General features: G+C 42.0%; 1 protein-coding gene across 1 annotated transcript; it reads left to right on the top strand.

The window, feature by feature from the left end:
* The first annotated feature begins 2885 nt into the window (after window positions 1-2885).
* On the top strand, window positions 2886-4392 carry LOC119336882. Its single transcript, XM_037608963.1, has 3 exons — window positions 2886-3114; window positions 3202-3460; window positions 4166-4392. The coding sequence occupies exons 1-3, from the start codon at window positions 2886-2888 to the stop codon at window positions 4215-4217; spliced, it is 540 nt and encodes a 179-aa protein (XP_037464860.1). The 3' UTR covers window positions 4218-4392.
* The last annotated feature ends 18647 nt before the right edge of the window (window positions 4393-23039 follow it).

Here is a 23039-nt window from a genome sequence, read left to right as displayed (position 1 = left end):
CGGTTCGTGCCATGAACCGGTACTAATGCCTTAAACCCCATTAGTACCGGTTCGTGGCACGAACCGGGACTAAAGGTCTAACCCTTTAGTCCCGGTTGGTGCCACGAACCGGGACTAATGGGCATCACACCCTTTAGTCCCGGTTCGTGGCACCAACCGGGACTAAAAGGTCCAGACGAACCGGGACAAATGGCCCACATGGCCCCTGGGCGCACGAACCGGGACTAATACCCCCATTAGTGCCGGTTCTAGACTGAATCGGGACTAATGGGCTAACCCGGGGTGGACCAAAGCCCTCTTTTCTACTAGTGACCCAGGCATCAGCACGAGCTAGCACTTATAATATTAAATATGATATAGTTGAAACAAAATAGAAATGTTGGAAGTAATACAAAAATGATATTTTATAATGTAATTATTATTATATTGAAAGACAACATGGTTATAGAAGTTATTTCATGTATCATGTATTTGTGACATAAGTTTCAAAAGAAGTATAAGATGAAGTGCCCTATTGTAGCATATATCTTCCTTTCTTTCCCCTACCTAAAAAAGATGCATGTTCCTTTTATATGTGTACAACATTTAAACAGAAGCCCTCCCCCTCTAACTTAGGAGAGCAGATAACTAATTTCACGAAGTTTTGTTTCATTATAAAAGAATTTGTTTCTATACACCAATATCAACATACATGATACTGCAGCAAATTGTAAGTTATTGTCTTAACCATTAAACTCTTATATAATTTCTTTTGTGAGTTTATCATACCTTAAGGGCCATAGATCATTCATATTTGAGGTTCTTTTTGTAACCATTAAACTCTCACATTATTTCTTTTGTGATGAACGGGCTGAGAACTGTGCGATAGATTTTTCGCATTTAAGTTGTTCGTACCAAAGAAATCTTAAAGAGTTTCTTCTAACATAGCAAATGGTTTTTTAATACTTCACCCACACATATATATGCCACAAAAATCTGAGAACTGTGCTATGGTGTTTGCACTCAAGTTACTACGATATGTTTCAACTATCTTTTTCTTCTACGTTTAAAGGTACTATTGTATTTCATATACGTTTTCACTCATTGGGGGAGGCTCCTATTGAGCTAAGGCGGCAACCCATGGACCCTGGGCGGTGATGTGCGGCATGGCGGGATCACGGGACGTGGATGCGCCGATGAGATTCTCGGGTGCATCTCGACGTGCGGCGGCAGGGGAAGGGAGTGTTGTTGGGGTGGTGCGATGCTACGCCCGCGGTGACTCTTTTTTTTTTCTTGTCCATGGCAAATCTACTATACACGACCCATGGCAAACTCTTTTCCTTTTTTATGTCCATGGCAAATCTACTATATAGGCGATGACCCATGGCAAACTCTTTTCCTTTTTTATGTCCATGGCAAATCTAATTTTTTTGTCATAGCAATTTAAGATGTGTTCTTACCATGACAAATAAACATTTGTACTTCATGGATCACGGAAATTCTTTAGTAATTCACCATGGTAATTTTAGTAATTCATCATGGAAATTATAGTATTTTGACCATGGCAATTTTCGTTTTTTGGCCATGGCAATTTTATGGACCATGGAAAATTTAGTGCATGAGTCAAAGCAAATTTGAGTAATTCACCATGACAATTTTAATATTTTGACTATGGCAATTTTAATACTTTGGCCATGGCAATTATTATTTTTGTATGAATCATGGCATATTACTGTACATGTGGGCTCAGATGTTGCAATGGTACATGAGTGCAAACATTTAGGGCTGAAACTTGCGAGTGTCTTATATTCGCAATGTCGCCATGAAGCAAATGAAGTGGCTCGCAATCTAGCGAATAACTCTTTTAGTGAAAAATCTTTTATGTTTGGAAATCTATAATCCCTGATTTTATTTCTCACTATATTGTAAATGACACACACACACACACACACACACACACACATTATCTGAGAAATACAATATGTTTCTTTAAAAAAGGTATATAGATATACTCCCTCCATTCTTAAGGCCTTGTTTGGTAGCAAGGGGGAGAAATCCCAGGGCCACAAGCCCCTAGGGGTAGTTTTCACGTGCACATTAGATTCCCCAAGGAATCTCTATCACAGCCACCAGTGGGCGAAGCGTAGATGTGGAGGATGGCTGGGGAGTGGCTTCCAACTCCATCGCCAGTTTTTTCGCTGGAGCGAGCGCGAGTTTTCTCCCCAGCCTCTCGAGGCATGGAAGTCTCGCCTGCGGAAAGACCGTGGTAGGGGCGGTGGTGGCCCGATCTTGTGGGCGTCCAAATACAGTGGTGGACTTTTCAGGATTGATTAAGCCCGTGGCTTCTCCCACACCCAGGAAAGAGGCGGGGATCCCGGGAGGATCCCCTGTAACCAAATGAGCCCTAAATATTTTTTTTTTAGAGATTTCAATAATGGACTACGTACGGAGCAAAATTAATGAATTTACTCTCTAAAATATGTCTATATATATCCGTATGTAGTTTATATTAAAATATCTAAAACGATTCATATTTACAAAACGAAGGGAGTATACCCCTAAAGTATTTGCACATTATGTTTTTCTTTTTATTGAGGGGTGTTTGTGCACATTATGTCGACCAAAGCTAAACCTAAAACCTAGAAAGATTGTCAGAATCTGGACGGTATAAAGCATCGAGAAACCCGCCGCCCTGTCCTCTCGAGGACCCAAATCCCACCGACCACCCTGAGCGCCGCCACTCCCACAGTACCGCTGAAGTGCCGAAGTCGCGAAAGCGGAAGGCCACCGTGCCAGCGCCGCCGCCGCCGCGGCGCCGCCCACGGCCTCGAATGGAGTACCGAGCGCGGTCCGATGAGGCGTGGTACGGCGCGCGCGTGGTGGTGCAGCAAGGCTTGCTCCGCGTCATGTTCGAGAATTCCACCGAGGATGCGGACGAGTGGTACGATCCAGGGGCTGACTTCGCATCCCCGGGCGACGTGGACGCACTCCGCGCCAGGTTCCGCCGGGAATGCCTGGCCCTCGACGACGCCCGCTGCGGGGATCTCCGCCCGGGAGACAAGCTCTGCCTCGCCTACTATATCCACGGCGAAGTCGAGGAGCTCAAGTACTACGACGCCGTCCTCGAAACCGTAAGTCCTCCGCATCTCGTCCTACTCAGTGCGTTCATCAACACACGCATATGCTTCAGTAATAATAGGCGCCGACCAAATATGCAGGTAGAGAGGGCAGCGCACGGCGTGGAGGGGTGCGCGTGCCGTTTCACGGTCCGCTGGACGGAGGGGCCGCGTAGCGGTTGCTTGGACAAGGTCGGCATCAAGGTGGTCTGCTGCGTGCCGGAGTCACCGATCCAAGATCCGGTGCTGAGCGAGTTCCTGGACGATCTGACAAAGAAGTTCGGCGAGGACCAAGGGACGGCGACGGCAGCGTCTCAGCAGGCAGCCCCGACCCCGATCAGCGACAGCGAGGAGGAATTGTGCCGGTACAGTCTCGCATACTCCTCGAATAGTAGTCTTTTCGTCTTGTAATGAAGGGATTTTCTCTACTGAAATCATCAGAGATATACAAAAAATATAGCTCGGTACTCTGTAGGGATCTACAGTTAGTTTTCCCTGAACCGTCGCTATGTTGTCCAATATAGAAATGTGGTTCCCAGTTTTGAGATGCTTAGTACGAAGGCAACATAAAAAAAAGGGACTCTATTGGGCTCTGTCTTTATTAGAATATTAGTTCAAATTCACGTAGGACTTTTTTATGTTGCTACTCCCTCCGTCTCAAAATAAGCGTGTCAAGTTTGTACAAACTTTAGTACAAAGTTGTACTAAACTTGATACACTTGTTTCGGGATAGAGGGAGTATATTGTATGCATCTTGCATAAAGTTGCTATTTTTTTTGCGGGAAATAAAGTTGTTATATTGTAGAGCAAAGTTTCTTAAGATGATGTAGCAAAAGAATTATTGGGAAGAGATGTTTAATTTAATTAAGTTGTTTAGGCAAAAGTAATAGGTGACAGGGGAAAATGAATGAACTAATGGACACATTTAACAGTTTAAATAACTAAAAATCAAGCTTCAGAACTGTTATGATTAAACTATCGTTGAATTTCATGGTTACATTGTACAAAATTGTCTTTTACATTATGAACTTTTAACTATCTAACTGAATTTCATGGTTACTATTTTACAGAGTACTTCTTTCATTGAAGAGGGCACCAAAAAGTCCGACCGGAAAACCGTGAAGAGGGGGTATTGTATCGGATAGGCTGATATCTCCATGTCTGCTCAATAAGATAAAGTGTCAAATGAAAGCTCAATTTCATTTAAACATGAAAACCGAAACTTGTGCCTTTGGATCACAAACCTTTGGTCCAGATTAGTCTACATCTTTCTCAGATTATGCAACCCGCTTCTCGGTGGGCATTGTGCACAACTACTTTTTATTTGTACCTCTACTGAAATGAATCCATTAAAATTGGCACTGCATGTTTGGAGTTCCGGACCTGTACTCCATGCCTTTGCTGTTTTCAGATTTAATTACAGTAAATTTTATGTGTGTCGTTTTCAGATTTAACTCCAATTTAGTTAAAGTGAAAATAAAATCTCCTTTTGCGTGTTGTTTTGGTCCAAACATATAAAACTGTTGATCATTAGCCCCTTACGTTGATCATAATTTTTTGGTTATCCGTTGTTATCAAAAGTCAGTAAGCCTATGCTCACTGTTCGCACACGAACACGTCACCGTGTACCTCCAACGCCGAGGGTGATGCACCGCAACTCACGTTGAAGGAGACCCAGCCGGAAGCGCGGTCCGCAGGCAATCCGGCGGGTGCTTTTGAGGACCCGAAACCCCACACGCCCGGGAGGGACCCCGTCTGGGCGCGCGGTGGCTATGGGTTGCCCTAGGTCGACCTGATCGCCCCTAGGGACTCAAGGTTCGCCGCCTTGCAACAAGAAGAACAGACGAAGAACGAGGAGAAGAACTAGGGTTAAGAAGAAAAGATAAAAGATAAAAAGTGATAGATGATTTGTTCGATTGTCTGTTGTTCAATCGGCCGTCACCCCTTAAGTATATAAGAGGCGGCTGGACTTCCCATGCAAAGAAAAGGCTTGGATTCACATCCAAAATCCTAGTCAAATTCGGATTGGTTTTGTCCGAACTTTCCAAAACTGTTCGGTTTAAACCGGCTGGACCTTGCGGGCCACGTTTGAGGTAGTAAACGACCACGGATGGAAACGAGCCCAAAACCAATCTTGAGGGTTTCGACGAGACAAACAACTTTCATGTTGAACGTTTTTTGAGAAGAGGCCATCTTGAGGGAGTTTTCGGCTGCTTTCCGAAGTCTGCAGTAGAGAAATTCAAAACCCGGACGGTTGTCCCCGGAGTGTCCGGCCCTCTACTATAGCAGCATCTTGTATTGGTTGTAACTTCTGCATACGAACTTCTATTGAAACGTTTCTTATATCAAAACCGATCGTTTGAACGAGACAAAGACAATCTGTGTAGAAACTTTTCTCATATGAGGCCATCTTTGGGGCGTAATCAGCCGAATAGTGTTCTGAATACAAAATCTGAATATTTCGAACATAACTTCGACCTTAGAAATGAGACCGGATGGCTATGGCCCAAATATGAAAGTTTCTCCTTTTGATGATACAGAGCTTTCTCACTTTGAACACTTCTCTATTTGAGTCCTTCTTAATTATGTTTTTGACCATGCCAAAATCTGGTGTCAACACATGCCCCCCTGTTTTTCGGCAAAGCTTGTGTGCCGAAAAATAACTTGCGCATAGCTTGTTCTAAGGACGATGTCAACACTTCATCGGCCATTTTGCATGTTCTTAGGACGATAATTATATATCGGCCACTGCTTGTTTGAACCTCTTGATGCAAACTTGGGTGAAAACTTCTCAGCTTCTATAACAATCCGGTGATAAGATTTCATAGATCAAAACCATCCTCCGAACCATATTGTTCACCTTTTCGCTAGGATTTCGCAGATAATTAAGAATGAACTTCCTCCAATCCTTACTTCGTCTGCATAAAAGTTTCATTAGTGGCCAAAGCGGCGGGCTTTGATTCGGCCTTACCTATGTTGACAAGACCTAGCATCGGCTATTGATAGAAATGCAACACACCATGGTTAACATAGTAGCCGGATGCTTGCTGTGCCAACTCTTTCAAATTGTCATGTCTAGATATATGAACAATTTTAAAGCAACCCAAGGTAAATCTTGCATCTAGACATACCAAAAAATAAACTATAAGTGATTCGTCAAAACATTGATAACCCTTGGATATTTGTTGCACTACTAATAACGAATCACCGGAAGCCTCAATATGTATAACACTTATAGCAAGGCAAAGCTCCAATCCGAATGACAGTGCATATTCGGCTTTGATCATTGTGAAAATATATTTTAAGTGGCATGAGGTTTCACAAAATAGCTCCATATGGAGATAAATAAACAACATCAACACCTTGGCCGTTGCCACAAATTTAACTGTCGAAAATAATCTCCATAGTATTAGAAAGACATGGGCAATATCAAGGAACATGTACCTCGTTTTGGCCTTTAATTGAACTAAGGACGATGTTAGGATACTACATCAGCCATGCTTTGACAGATTCTTAGGGCGATAGACAAATATCGGCCATTAACATAAGGTCCATGTAGAATTCATTCACGAAGTCATGTATAGCCGAAATAAACAAATGAAATAGCAATCAAATATTTCGGCCCTTTGGGTTAGCAAGAAAAAATGTAGCTAATAAAATGTATAGAGATTTGGTAATACCCTCTCATGATGCAGAAAATTATGTCGCTTCCATGGATCAAAATAAATCCAGGGAGGGTAATTTATCAGACCTGATGATGAATTCCATGGCAAAGGCATCAATGGTATGGTTGAAGAATATGGATGATATGCTAACCGAAGATTTTGATGGGGGATGCAAACCTTCGGCTTAATTGTTTTTGGCTTCCATCCTTATCTTTGTTCACTTTTGTAATACTTGTTGCAATAGAAGGTTGCACATCATTTTTATTTTGACTGCTCCTCCTGGGAACCCATGCCATGTTCTTTTCTTCAAGTTCTTGTGCACTAAGCTTTTGTAACTCTTTCTTTTGCCAATACGATAAGCCGAGTGAGTACCTCGACTGTGATTTTGTTTCAACCAATGGTAACTATTTTTGGGCCTTGTGCACCCTCAACTTCTTTTCTTCAGATTTGGCACTATGATTTTTATCAATTGATTGATTCACTTCTTTGCCTTTTGTAGCCAATGTCAACACTTTAATTGGCTCTTTGTTATTTGAGATCAAATTTGAAGTAGCACACTTACGACCATCTCTTTTCACGCGGTAAACTTGCTTTACCACCTCTTTCTTCTTCCTTGAGCTTTGGACCGATTCCTTATGATTGAAACGGTCTTTGACGCGTGATTGTTCAAATGTTGATCTTCTTGGAGCTGCATAGTATTTGTGAGATGGTCTAAAATAAGATGGAGAATGTGCCCTTGTATCATACCTGTCCCATGATAAATATGGATCTATATGAGCATAGGGAGGCATCCACGACATTGGCAAAGGCCCAAAATAAGGATATGAATATATTGCATGAAAATTCTCATTTTTCCAATACCAATCCTCATATTTGCGCCTTAGGATGATCTTGATTTCTTTGCATGATTTGGCCGATAAACATTCTTCTCTTCACTCTTCTTTTGATATTTATCCAATAGTTCAGCGAAGGTGATCTTTGATCTCTTACACTTGCTCTTATTTCGGCCTTTGTTTTCTTTTGATTTGCTTTCATCGATCATTGGATTTGCTTGCTGCCCCCAGTCCTTGGCGTCTCCATTGTAGCTTCGATGGAATTCTCGCCCTCAAGATTATGTTCGCTATGCTCTTCAACAACTTCTTTACTTGGAAGCTTGATCCCATCACCTGCAGCTTTTACATTCTCTTTAAATGGATCGGCTTGAAGCAGCCGATGCAAAAACTTTTTGCCATCGGGGCCAATCGGAATAGACTGGTCATCTCTTGGTGTTTCAATGATGACCCACAAGTGTAGGGGATCTATCATAGTCCTTTCGATAAGTAAGAGTGTCGAACGCAACGAGGAGCAGAAGGAAATGATAAGCGGTTTTCAGTAAGGTTTTCTCTGCAAGCATTGAAATAGTAGGTGATAGATAGTTTTGTGATAAAATAAGTAGTTACGAGCAAAAAGTAAATAAAGTAAATAAAGTGCAGCAAGGTGGCCCAATCCTTTATGTAGAAAAGGATAAGCCTGGACAAATTCTAATAATGAAGAAGGAGCTCACGAGGACACATTGGGAATTATCGTCAAGCTAGTTTTCATCACGTTCATAAGATTCACGTTCGGTACTTTGATAATTTGATATGTGGGTGGACCGGCACTTGGGTACTGCCATAACTTGGACAAGCATCCCACTTATGATTAACCCCTATTGCAAGCATCCACAACTACAAAAAGGAGTATTAAGGTAAACCTAACCACAACATTAAACATATGGGTCCATATCAACCCCTAACGAAGCAATGCATATACTAGGGTTTAAGCTTCTGTCACTCTAGCAACCCATCATCTACTTATTACTTCCCTATGCCTTCCTCTAGGCCCAAATAATGGTGAAGTGTCATGTAGTCGACGTTCACATAACACCACTAGAGGAAATACAACATACATCTCATCAAAATATCAAACGAATACCAAATTCACATGACTACTAATAGCAAGACTTCACCCATGTCCTCAGGAACAAACATAACTACTCACAAAGCATATTCATGTTCATAATCAGAGGAGTAATAATATGCATAAAGGATCTTAACATATGATCTTCCACCAAGTAAACCAATTAGCATCAACTACAAGGAGTAATCAACACTACTAGCAACCCACAGGTACCAATTTGTGGTTTTGATGCAAGATTGGATACAAGGGATGAACTAGGGTTTTGAGAGGAGATGGTGCTGGTGAAGATGTTTATGGAGATTGACCCCCTCCCGATGAGAGGATCATTGGTGATGACGTTGGTGATGATTCCCCCCTCCCGGAGGGAAGTGTCCCCGACAGAACAGCTCCGCGAGAGCCGTAGATTGATTCCGCCAAGGTTCCGCCTCGTGGCGGCGGAGTTTTGTCCCATAAGCTTGCCCACCATTTTTTTAGGGTAAGAGTGATGATATAGCAGAAGATGGACGCCGGAGGCCCACCAGGGGGCCCAGGAGATAGGGGGCCGCGCCCTACAAGGGGGCGCGCTCCCTATCTCCTGGACAAGGTGTGGGCCCCCTGGCCTATTTCTTTCGCTCATAAATTCTTATTAAATCCAAAAAGTTGTTCCGTGGAGTTTCAGGACTTTTGGAGTTGTGCAGAATAGGTTTCCAATGTTTGCTCCTTTTCCAGCCAGAATTCCACCTGCCGGCATTCCCCCTCTTCATGGTAAACCTTGTAAAATAAGAGAGAATAGCCATAAGTATTGAGATATAATGTGTAATAACAGCCCATAATGCAATGAATATTGATATAAAAGCATGATGCAAAATGGACGTATCATTCAACAATCTTCAATCGTCCTTTTTCAATGGCCGATTTAACTATTTGACGAAACATGTTGCAATCCTCTAAATTATGCTTGGACGAATCATGCAACTTACAATACATTCGTCCTTGAATTGATGGCTTAACATGGTGATCAAGAATTCTAATGTAATTATTTTTCAGCAACAAATCAAATATTTGATCACACATGCTTGAATTGAAGGTATAATTCTTATTGTTTAGCCGGTCTTGCTGTGAGGACGGCTTTGGAGGTAAGCAAACGAATGGTTCAGATTTGGAATGTCCCCATTCGGCTATGCAATGTGTTTTGCACTCTATATCCGATGTCTTTGGATAAGCAACTATACTTGCATCGGTTTGCTCAGAAGATTTTAACCTTGGCTTTAAATTTCTGAAACGAAAATAGTTAGAATATACATGTCTCAATTGAGACCAGGTGTAAGCCAAGTAAGAAATAAGCAAAGCTACCCAATTAGATATGAACTTTAGCCAAAGCAATGGGGAAAGCCTTGGCTGCAATAATTTTTCGCTATCGGTCTTTTTGAATGGTGTAATGTGTTGACCGATATCCTTTGTGACAATCTAATTGCTAACAATAAATTACCCTTCTTCATTGGTCTCTCAATATTTCTTATGAATTTTTTTCTAATATATGCATCAACAACTAAGTCATGACCAAATCTGGAAACAGGTAAATTAATTGCTAGACATACCCCTTCAAATATGTTGGGAGAGCGCGATGGTGGTGTGATTTGAAGAATATCTTGCTCCGCCTTTGGATAGCTCCCCAACGCCTTGTCATCATCTTTTTCTTGATTTCATGCATCATTAGTTTGAAGATATTTGTCCACCAAACCTTCTTCGGCTACTTGTTCTTGTTCTTGAAGCTCGTCAATTTCTATGGCACGGAACTCATAGGGCAGGAAGTAGGTTCCATTAACTTCAGAAAAATCAAGTATGGCTGTCTTGCTATACTTTCCATGCCCTTTCTCAACAATGTTTGCCTCTTTGGATGTGATGGATTTGGAATATATACTACTTGATTCGGCTTTTTCAACCGAAGCACTTTTAGTTTCTGAATCATCATTCTTTTCACCGGTTATATCAATTGGCAAAGCTTCTTTTCTTTGAGCTAATTCCCTATCAACTCTCTCTTGGAGAAGTACTTGCACCCTATCGCGCAAAGCTTTAACTCCCCTCTCAATTTCAGCCCGCTCTAGATTAGTTTGCCCCCCAATGCTTTTAGGATATTTCGGCAATGAAGTGTTAGTGTTACTGAAATTTTGTAATTGTGTAGGGGGTGTATAATATGCTGCGGTACTAGGTAGAGGTGTATGCACTTCTGTATAACCATAGGCTCTCTCACCAATACTACCAATTGATGAAGTGTCATCTTCCTGCAAAACTCTAGCCTTTATTGCAGCATAATCAGGAAACAACCCCTTTTCATATTGTTTAAGGCAAAGAGCATTAATTCTCTTGTTTTGTGCCAAGCTCTTTTTTTAATGCAGTCACAATCCCTTCTGGAAGGGATTGCTCCGCAATACTTTCAGATTCTTTCGATAATGAGGTTTTGCCGAAATTATGCAATTGCGTAGAGGATGCATCATATGCTACAATATTAGATGATGGCATGTGAACTCCTGAATTTTTTTCACTTATTCGGCTATGAACATGAAGGTGCGGAGCCGAATTATGAGCATCTACAATTGTATACGATGCTGATAAAGGATAAAAAGTTTGTAGATGATTTTTTGATTGTGTGTTGTTCAATCGGCCATCACCCCTTAAGTATATAAGAGGCGGCTGGACTTCCCGTGCAAGGAAAAGTCTTGGATTCACGTCCAAAACCCTAGTCAAATTCGGATTGGTTTTGTCCGAACTTTCCAAAACTGTTCGGTTTAAACTGGCTAGACCTTGCGGGCCATGTTTGAGGTAGTAAACAACCACGGATGGAAATGATCCCAAAAGCAATCTTGAGGGTTTCGACGAGATGAACAACTTTCATGCTGAAAGTTTTTTGATCAGAGGCCATCTCGAGGGAGATTTCGGCTGTTTTCTGAAGTCTATATCAGAGAAATTCAAAACCCTAATGGTTGTCCCCGGAGTGTCCGGCCCTCTACTATAGCAGCATCTTGTATTGGTTGTAACTTTTGCATACGAACTTAGATTGAAATGTTACTTATATCAAAATTGATTGTTTCAACGAGACAAAGACAATCCGTGTAGAAACTTTTCTCATATGAGGCCATCTTTGGGGAGTAATCAGCTGAATAGTGTTCTGAATACAAAATCTGAATACTTCGAACACAACTTCGGCCTTAGAAATGAGACCGAATGGCTATGGCCCAAATATCAAAGTTTCTCCTTTTGACGATACTGAGCTTTCTCACTTTGAACACTTCTCTATTTGAGGCCTTCTTAATTATGTTTTTGACCATGCCAAAATCTGGTGTCAACACTCACTCAGATGTGCAACATGGTGCCACATGCATGCTTTGCTTTGTGTTCAATAAGGAGCATTGACGAGCGGTAGCCAGTGTTTGCAAACTAGCCACTGTGTGCTCCAATACCCTCTCACCAGTTACTACCTACGAGAGAGTGGATGTTTGAAAAAGGATAATATATACGAAACTGAGCAGACTCATGTGCCACTGAGCAATAACATAGGGGACCAAAGCCAAACTCATCACTGCCGGCTTAGGAAGCGCAAGCTAGCAATTTGCCTTTTCTCTTCCCAAACGAAACATGGGTATTGACTATTGGTAGCCCGTTTGTGAACTCATTAACATGTGCACCCATGTCATCGCGGTTTATAAATAGATGTGGAGGTGAGAATTTAGAAAAAGGAATATTTTTATAAATGGCACAGATTTTTTGACTTAGACAAAATGACAAACCATAGTGTCATTGCCATGTAAACACAACATCCATAGCAGCGCATGGACTATAGCAACCAGACCTCAAACAGTCTGATCTCTGTGCATCAGTGTCATCCCTAGATCGGTAATGCTGACACGCACAGTACTTGAAGGATTTATAACAGAGTAGCAATCACACACTTATTACATCGAATGTCTCAAAACAGAACTCATTACAATAAATATGGCTTAAGGCCATCTAATAACGATAACAACGGAAGGCTTGGAAGATAAGCGAGTCCATCAACTCCAACAGCATCACTGAGTATAAGATCACGACCTAAGGCACCTTACTCGTCGTCTGAAAAGTCTGCAACATGAACGTCGTAGCCCGGGTTAGCACATGGAATATGCTGGCAATGTAACACATAGAGAGTAATGAACAGAATAATGATATCACTACATGCATAAATGGCTGGTGGAAAGCTCTACGGTTACAGTTTTGCATAAAGCCAATTTTTCCCTACAACAAAGAAATACATTTTATTTAACTATCATGGTGGTTGTTAAACATTTAGAAGGTTCCTCCAACTCAATTCCAATTAAGCATCATCATTAACCCAACAAAATTAAATTAAGTAACATGATGAGATTCACATGATAATCCAGGTACTAGATACTCAAAACGTCCATAGCCGGGGACACGGCTAACCATGATTAGTTTATACACTCTGCAGAGGTTTGCGCACTTTTCCCCGCAAGACTCGATCTCCTCCGTTTGATTTGTCGCACTACATGGTGTTTGAGAAACGGATGACCGAGACACAGTCTTTAAGAAGCATTAACTCTTTACTATGGGTAGACAGTACCAACCTACATCCCCTACATCTGCTAGTCTACCACTGAAAGAGGTCACACAACTTAATCAACTATGCTAGAGCCCATAGTAGCTTGCGGCTGCACACGAGAGTTTCTAGCATGAATAATCTCATGATCCCTTTGAGCCTGGGTAGCGGTCCATAGGAGAATCACACGGTACCCCGGGATTTCCAAAAATACAGGCAACACTGGGTTCCCCAGGTGCCTCAATTCTCCCAGATGTGAATTTAAGTTGCCACCTTAAGTAAACCATTAATTAACAATCTCACATCTTTCATGGATACACTCATCCAATCCATGTCTACTAGCATAGCATAGCAATATAAGCAAACGCAGAAGTAACTCCCAAAGGTTTGATAATAAAACAAGTAATAGGTTCTACCTCATCTACTTCCCAAAACCCACATATTAATAAGATCCTAACCATGCAATTGTTTGAAGATTGATCTAATGTAATAAAACTGGGTAGTAAAGAGGTCTGATCAAAGTGTTACTTGCCTTGCTGATGATCCGTGAAACCTAGAGACTCGTAGTAGCAAGCGGCGCACTCCGGGTACTCTAATGCAAACAAACAAGCATACAATAAGAACTCATCTAATGGACAGGTAAAACTCAAATAAGAGATCTAACCAGAAAGTTCAACTTAAGAACTCTGGTTTGCAAAAAGAATCAAATCAAACGAAGCAACGAAACTCAAACGACGAAAGAAACAAGCTTCGTTTACTAATCTGGACCTAAGTCAAATTTTACAGTACCAAAAACTTGTTTGAGTAGGTTCAATGGAAAGAGGGTTTTGAGACAAAACTCTAGGCGCTTGAATTGCCTGATTTCGATAAACGAGCGAAAAGTTATAATAGAACGAAAATTGGATCAGAAATCGCGATCGGAAATAATTGCGGAAAATCCGAGAAAAAGAAAAACAGACAAAAAGGCTAACGAACGAACGTTCGATGTCTGTGGCTAAACAACGAAAATTGGTCGTCAAAACGAATGTACGGACGAACGTCCGTAAAAAAAACTAAACCGAAAAATAAACCGAACCGGATCTAAAAAAAGGATCTAGGGTTTCGAAAAAAAAAGATCGGTTTTCTCGTGAAAACCGAGGCGGCGGCGGCTACCTCCGGCGGTGGCGGGCTCCGGATAGGGCGGCGGCGGTCGGCAGCGAGGCGGACGGCGGCGGGGTCGACGGCGGCGGCGCGGGCGACGGGCAGCGGCGACGGACGGCGGCGGGGTCGACGGCGGCGGATCGGGGCTAGGGTTTCGGGGGCGGGCGGCCGGGCTGGCGGGGCGGCCTCCCGGCTTATAAGGGCCGGCCGGGCCAGGAGTTCGGGACGGACACGGCTCGGTAGGTCGGTTCGTTTTTTTAAAATAATGTCGCGCAGAAAAACAAATTAAAGGAATACTAAACTGACTGCAAAAATCCCGAAATAAAATTTCCCCGTCATCTAAAAATAAGCCAGACAAGATGAACATTTATTTGGGCCCCAAATGCAATTTTGAAAAACGCGCATTTTTCCTAATTGAAATAAAATAGCGACAAAACTCCGAAATAAAATCTTATTTGATTTTAATATTAAATCCTCAATATTTCTTAATTTTTGGAAAGTCATTTTCTTCCCTCTCTCGTATTTTTATAATTGAAATAGTTGAAGATAAAATAATTAAAATCAAATGATCCTATTTTCAAAATTTGAGAAAACTCAAATATGAAAATAACGAAATCCCCAACTCTCTCCGTGGATCCTTGAGTTGCGTAGAATTTCTAGGATCAAGTCAAAATGCAATAAAATATAATATGCAATGATGATCTAATGTATAACATTTCAAATTGAAAATTAGGGATGTTACATGGACAAAAACTAGTCAGACCCACAACCCAGTTAGCAAGCCACAACAACCCTGAATTAAACCAAACCCCACCGAATTTAGGATCCTCGCGCCAGTGATATTCACCCAAGAGAGGGTATTATTGAGTGCCAATAACCATGTACATTTGGAGTTTTTTCAAGAAGGAACACATGCATTGACTACTAGTCGCCATAGTTTGTGAACTCGCTCTCGTGTGCACCCATGTCACCATTTCTTATAACCAATGAGATAGTGCGAACATTCAATAAGGAAAAATTGACAGTATGATACACCTTTGTTAGTCTTTAATAAAATCAATATATGACTTCTCAACCGAAGCAAATAGAAGCGGCGCACCACCATGTGTCTTCCCTGAATCATCTGGTAGCATCATTTTGTTTGATCAAGCACCTCGGTTGTGCCCACCGCGGGTTTTCTAGATCCTCGCTGAAGATCTTCATCACCTGTTCCTTCCATAGAGACTAACCAATCATCAATATGGTGAAAAATTAGATGAATCGTAGAGGACAATCATTTTCATTCATTTTGATGACAAGTAATTCTGGACGGAGGGAGTAGTATTTTTGTCTTGTAATGAAGGGATTTTCTCCCCTTAAATCATCAGAGATTTGAATTCGATACATGACACCCATGGGCTGAAAGAAAACAAAAGAACTCTGTAGGGATCTATAGTTAGTTTTAACAGACGCGATCAACACACTAGTGACACCACCATGTGTATGTCTTCCCTGAACCGTCCTCGTCCAATATAGAAATGTGGTTCCCAGCTTTGAGATGCTTAGTACGAAGGCAACATAAAAAAGGGGCTCTATTGGGCTCTGGCTTTATTAGAATATTAGTTCAAATTCATGTAGGACTTTTTATGTTGCTACTCCCTCCATCTCAAAATAAGTATGTCAAGTTTGTACAAACTTTAGTACAAAGTTGTAGTAAGCTTGAGACACTTATTTTGGGATGGAGGGAGTATATTGTATGCATCTTCCATAAAGTTGCTATATATTTCTTTTGCGGGAAATAAAGTTGCTATATTGTAGAGCAAAGTTTCTTAAGATGATGTAGCAAAAGAATTATTGGGACGAGATGTTTAATTTAATTAAGTCGTTCAGGCAAAGGTAATAGGTGACAGGGGAAATGAATGAACTAATCGACACATTTAACAGTTTAAATAACTAAACAACCAAGCTTCAAAACTGTTATGATTAAACTATCGTTGAATTTCATGGTTAACATTATACAAAGTTCACTTTTACATTATGTATTTTTTAACTATCTAATTGAATTTCATGGTTACTATTTTACATCGTACTTCTTTCATTGAAGAGGGCACCAAAAAGTTCGACCAGAAAATCGTGAAGAGGGGGTATTGTACCGGATAGGTTGATATCTCCATGTCTGCTCAATAAGAGAAAGTGTCCAATGAAAACTAAGTTTCATTAAAACATGGAAACCGAAACTTGTGCCTTTGGATCACAAACCTTTGGTCCAGATTAGTCTACATGTCTCTCAGATTAAGAAACCTGCTTCTCGGTGGGCATCGTGCACAACTCCTTTTTATTTGTACCTCTACTGAAATGAATCCATTAAAGTTGGCACTGCATGTTTGGAGTTTCGGACCTGTACTCCATGCCTTTGTTGTTTTCAGATTTAATTCCAATAAATTTTATGTGTGTTGTTTTCAGATTTTACTCCAATTTAGTTAATGTGAAAATAAAACCTCCTTTCACATGTTGTTTTGGGCCAAACATATAAAACTGTTGATCATTAGCCCCTTAGGTTGATCATAATTTTTTTGGTTATCCTTTGTTATCAAAAGTCAGTAAGCCTATGCTCACTCCGATGTGCAACATGATGCCACATGCAGGCTTTGCTTTGTGTTCAACCGGTCACAAAATAATTATTTTCTCTCAACAAAGAACAAGGAGCATTGACGAGCAGTAGCCAGTGTTTGCAAACTACCTGCTGTGTGCTCCAATACCCTCATCAGTTACTACCTACGAGAGAGCGGATGTTTGTAAAGGATAACAGATACGAAATCGAGTGGACCCATGAGCCAGTGAGAAATGCACTAGTAGAACACATGGCTTTGGTCCAGGCCAGATCAGAGCATTAGTCCCAGTTTTTTTTACCAAGCGGGACCAGTGGGTGCATCAGTCCTGGTTCGAGCGGCCAGGGCGCCGGCCGGGCCTCGGCAGGAACAAGTCCCGGGTCGTCTGACCCCTTTGGTCCCAGTTCCAGACACGAACCGGGACTAAAGGGCCTCGCTCCCGGCGCAACCCCTTTACTCCCAGTTGGTGTCTGGAATTGGAACCAAAGGTTGGCCTTTAGTTCCGGTTTTAGACACAAACCGGGACTAAAGGTTTGCTTATATATCCACGCCCCCCATCTCCTCTGTTTTTTGGCCGTGGAAGGGTGGGATGTTTGTGCTACTCTATTCTCACCTCCTATGCAAATGAGGTGTTTGATGAAATACCTGAGTCACAATTAAGCTTTCTCCTCTCCAAAGTCGACCTCCAAGCTACATTTTCCCCAAGATTTGTCTAGATTTGGCGGTGCATCAACTACACAAGTGTTGTAAAAGGGTAGCAACTTCATCGTTTCGTCTCTCACTTCTAGTTTAGCTCCTTTCAAATGCTCTAGAAGTAGAGTGGTTTGTGGGTTTTAGTGGAGGAGTGTATGTGGGAGTTCTTTTCATTTAGATGCACAATTTGAGCTGAAATTAACTTCTTAGAGTGTGCACATGTGTAGGGTGCCGTCCCTGTTCTCGTCCTCACCACCGTCGATCGCCCCCGCTGACCTCTTCGCCGGCACCACCGTGGTGAGACTCTTATTCTTATCTTCTTTTTAAAAGAAAAAATTCTTACTTGTATGATTTAGATAGATACTTGTATAATTTTCTTACTTTTATTATCGTTTGTTATTATATAGTGCCATGGTTTTGGCATCCGTCCTCGTGGGCCCTTGTCCTGTCGACGATTCGGATGTGGTATATTATCTTTTATTACTATTTGTTTCATTTAGTGTTTATGAAAATTAAGCCGACCAACGTGACATAGATGTTTTTATCTAGGAGGTATGTGAACCGGAAATTCCAACCGATCCTCTTGTCGAGAGGTTAAATTTAGTTGAAAAAGAAAACAATTACTTGAAGAAACAATTTAAAAGGATTGAGGAGGAGAAGATGCAATCGGAGTTGCATGTTGCCGATGTCGTCGATGATCACAAGATCTAGATGGATGCAATGCGCTTGAAGATTAGAAAGATTAGAAAATATGCCATTGATAATGAGGCTTGGTATCATTGTGCTGTTGGATCAATTGTTACCTTAATTGCAATTATGATCACATTTGTTGTTGCATTTAAATGTTTTACATAGTTGTATGTTAATTTCAATGTATGTTCTCATTAGATGCTCTAGAGAGCTGTATGTTGTTCTATGAGAACTATGTATGAGCTTTATGTATCTATTTTTGCAGTAATAACATTTGATCACTAATGTACTTTGGTTTTAATGTGATGAGAAACTTGTATTAATTTGGTCACTTCTGTATTCATGATGTTCTGTAATGGTTTTTGATACACTTAATTCTATAATGCACGCAGATGAACTGGCAATGGATGCACGGTGACCGACGCACCTCCGAGTATATTGAGGGCCTGCATGAATTTCTCAAACTGGCTGAGGTAAACAAGCAGAATGGTTTTATGTTGTCCATGCCCTGTCTATGAGAATACAAATGATTACTCTAACTCGAAAATCCTTCACTTGCACCTGCTTGAGAAGGGTTTCATGCCACACTATAATGTTTGGACCAAGCATAGAGAAAGATCGGTTATGATGGAAGACAACGAAGAATAAGAGGATGATGACAACTATCCTATGTTCTCTTAATACGGTGATACTGCAACGGGGGAAGCTGAAGATCAAGAGGCACCAGACGATGTACCCGATGATGATCTTCGCCTGGTCATTGTTGATGCACAGAGAGAATGCCAAAGTGAAAGGGGGAAGTTGAAGTTTGATCGCATGTTAGAGGATCACAAAAAAGTGCTGTACCCAAATTGTGAAGAAGGCAACACAAAGCTCGGTACCGCACTGGAATTGCTGCAATGGAAGTCAGAGAATGGTGTAGCTGATAAGTGATTTGGGAGGCTACTGAAAATAATGAAGAAGAAGCTTCCAAAGGATAACGAATTGCCCGACAGTACGTACGAAGCAAAGAAGGTTGTCTTCCCTCTAGGGTTGGAGGTGCAGAAGATATGTGCATGCCCTAATGACTGCATCCTCTACCGCGGTGAGTACGAGGAATTGAATGCATGCCCGGTATGTGATGCATTGCGTTATAAGATCAGACGAGATGACCGTGCAGATGTTGAGGGCGAGCACCCCAGGAAGAGGGTTCCTGCCAAGGTGACGTGGTATGCTCCTATAATACCACGGTTGAAACGTCTGTTCAGAAACAAAGAGCATGCCAAGTTGATGCGATGGCACAAATAAAACTATAAGAAAGACTGGAAGTTGAGAGCACCTGCTTATGGGTCGCAGTGGAGAAAAATCAAGAGAAGGTGGCGGGACTTTGCAGGTGAAGAAAGGAACGTATGGTTTCGTTTAAGTGCAGATGGCATTAATCCTTTTCGGGAGCAGAGCAGCAATCATAGCACCTGGCCCGTGACTCTATGTATCTATAACCTTCCTCCTTGGTTGTGCATGAAGTGGAAGTTCATTATGATGCCAGTGCTCATCCAAGGCCCTAAGCAACCCGGCAACGACATTGATGTGTACCTATGGCCATTAGTGGAAGAACTTCTACAACTGTGGAATGGAAAAGGTGTACGTGTGTGGGATGAGCACAAACAACAGGAATTTGACCTACATGCATTGTTATTTGTAACCATCAATCATTGGCCTGCTCTTAGTAACATTTTAGGACACACACAAGGGATACCACACATGCATGCACTGTTTAGATGATACCAAAAGTATATATTTGGACAAATGCAGGAATAATGTGTACCCGGGACATCATCGATTTCATCCGACCAACCATCCCTTAAGAAAGAAAGGCAAGCATTTCAAAGGTGAGGCAGATCACCGGAAGAAGCCCGTCCTCCGTACTAGTGATGCCATACTTGATATGGTCAAGGATTTATAAGTGATCCATTGAAAGGGTCCTGGCGGACAATCTGTTACGAATGATGCTGACGTGATGCATGTGATGAAGAATCTTTCTGTGAACCTACTAGGCTTCTTGGGCGTGTATGGGAAGACAAAAGATACACCAGAGGCATGGGAGGACCAGCAACGTGTGCAGGAAAAAGACGACATGCATCCAAAGAAGTATCAAGGTCCTGCTGGCTATGCTCTTACCAAAGAAGAGAAGGAAATCTTCTTTGAATGCCTGCTCAGTATGAAAGGTCCCATCTGGCTTCTCGTCCAATATAAAGGGAATAATAAATATAAGTTCCAGATCCTAAAGTCTCATGGCCGCCACATGATTATGACGCAACTGCTTCCGGTTGCATTAGGGGGCTTCTACCGGAAAATGTTCGATTAGCCATTGTGAAGCGATGTGCATTCCTCAATGCAATCTCTCAGAAGGTAATCGATCCAGAAATCCTACCAAGGTTAAAGAATTATTTGGTGCAATGTCTTGTCAGTTTCGAGTTGGTGTTCCCACCATCCTTCTTCAATATCATGACGCACGTCCTAGTTCATCTAGTCGATGAGACTGCCTTTCTGGGTCCTGTATTTCTACACAATATGTTCCCCTTTGAGAGGTACATGGGAGTCTTAAAGAAATATGTGTTGGGGAATGTAGTAATTCAAAAATTTTCCTACGATCACGCAAGATCTATCTAGGAGATGCATAACAACGAGACGGGAGAGTGTGTCCACGTACCCTCGTAGATCAAAAGCGGAAGCGTTTAGTAACGCGGTTGATATAGTCGAACATCTTCGCGATCCAACTGATCCAAGTACCGAATGTACGGCGCCTACGCATTCAGCATACATTCAGCTCGATGACATCCCTCGTCCTCCTGATCCAGTTGTGGACGAGGGTGAGTTCCGTCAGCACGACGGCGTGGCGACGATGATGATGATGTTACCGGCGCAGGGCTTTGCCTAAGCACTACGGCAATATGATCGAGGTGTGTAACTGTGGAGGGGGGCACCGCACACAGCTAATACAAAACTTGGTGTGTTCTAGGTTGCCACCCTGCCCTTGTATATAAAGGAGGGAGGGGGATGCTGGCCGGCCCTTGCAAGGCACGCTGGATTCCGCCTAGTAGGATTCCACCTAAAGGAGAAGGGGAAGGAAGGGAGAGGGGGGCCGCGCCCCCAACCCATTGGCCAATTCGGACTCGGCTTGGGGGGGGGGTGCCACCTCCTGGCCGCTGCCTCTCCTTCCCACTAAGGCCCACTAAGGTCTATCAACTCCCCGAGGGGTTCCGGTAACTTCCCGGTACTCCTGAAAATACCAGAACTTCTCTGGAACCATTTCGATGTCCGAATATAGCCTTCCAATATATGAATCTTTCTTTCTCGACCATTTCGAGACTTCTTGTCACGTCCGTGATCTCATCCGGGACTCCGAACAAACTTCGGTCATCAAAACACATAACTCATAATACAAATCATCATCGAATGTTAAGCGTGCGGACACTACAGGTTCGAGAACTATGTAGACATGATCGAGACACATCTCCGATCAATAACCAAGATGCTCATATTGGATCCTACATATTCTACGAAGATCTTCATCGGTCAAACCGCATAACAACATACATTGTTCCCTTTGTCATCGGTATGTTACTTTCCTGAGATTCGATCGTCGGTATCGTCATACCTAGTTCAATCTCGTTACCGGCAAGTCTCTTTACTCGTTCCGTAATACTTTATCCCGCAACTAACTCATTAGTCACATTGCTTGCAAGGCTTATAGTGATGACCATTACCGACAGGGCCCAGAGATACCTCTCCGAAACATGGAGTGACAAATCCTAATCTTGATCTATGCCAACCCAACAAACACCTTCGGAGACACCGGTAGAGCATCTTTATAATCACCCAATTACGTTGTGACATTTGATAGCATACAAGGTGTTTCTCCGGTATTCGGGAGTTGCATAAACTCATAGTCTAAGGAACATATATAAGTCATGAAGAAAGCAGTAGCAATGAAACTATAGCGATCATAATGCTAAGCTAAAGGATGGGTTTTGTCCATCACATCATTCTCCTAATGATGTGATCCCGTTTATCAAATGACAAAACATGTCTATGGTTAGGAAACATAACCATCTTTGATTAACGTGCTAGTCAAGTAGAGGCATACTAGGGACACTATATTTTCTCTATGTATTCACACATGTACTAAGTTTCCGGTTAATACAATTCTACCATGAATATTAAACATTTATCATGATATAAGGAAATATAAATTACAACTTTATTATTGCCTCTAGGGCATATTTCCTTCAGTCTCCCACTTGCACTAGAGTCATTAATCTGAATTACATAGTAATAATTCTAACACCCATGGAGTCTTTGTGCTGATCATGTTTTGCTCGTGGAAGAGGCTTAGTCAACGGGTCTGCAACATACAGATCTGTATGTATCTTGCAAATCTCTATATCTCCCCCTGACACTTGATGACGGATGGAATTGAAGCGTCTCTTGATGTGCTTGGTTCTCTTGTGAAATCTGGATTCCTTTGCCAAGGCAATTGCACCAGTATTGTCACAAAAGATTTTCATTGGACCCGATGAACTAGGTATGACACCTAGATCGGATATGAACTCCTTCATCCAAACCCCTTCATTTGCTGCTTCCGAAGCAGCTATGTACCCCGCTTCACACGTAGATCCCA

The sequence above is a fragment of the Triticum dicoccoides genome, chromosome 7B (genome assembly GCF_002162155.2).
Source record: "Triticum dicoccoides isolate Atlit2015 ecotype Zavitan chromosome 7B, WEW_v2.0, whole genome shotgun sequence".
Lineage (NCBI taxonomy): Eukaryota > Viridiplantae > Streptophyta > Magnoliopsida > Poales > Poaceae > Triticum > Triticum dicoccoides.
Note: the sequence above shows the minus strand (reverse complement) of the source record. Positions and strands in the feature narration are given on the sequence as shown.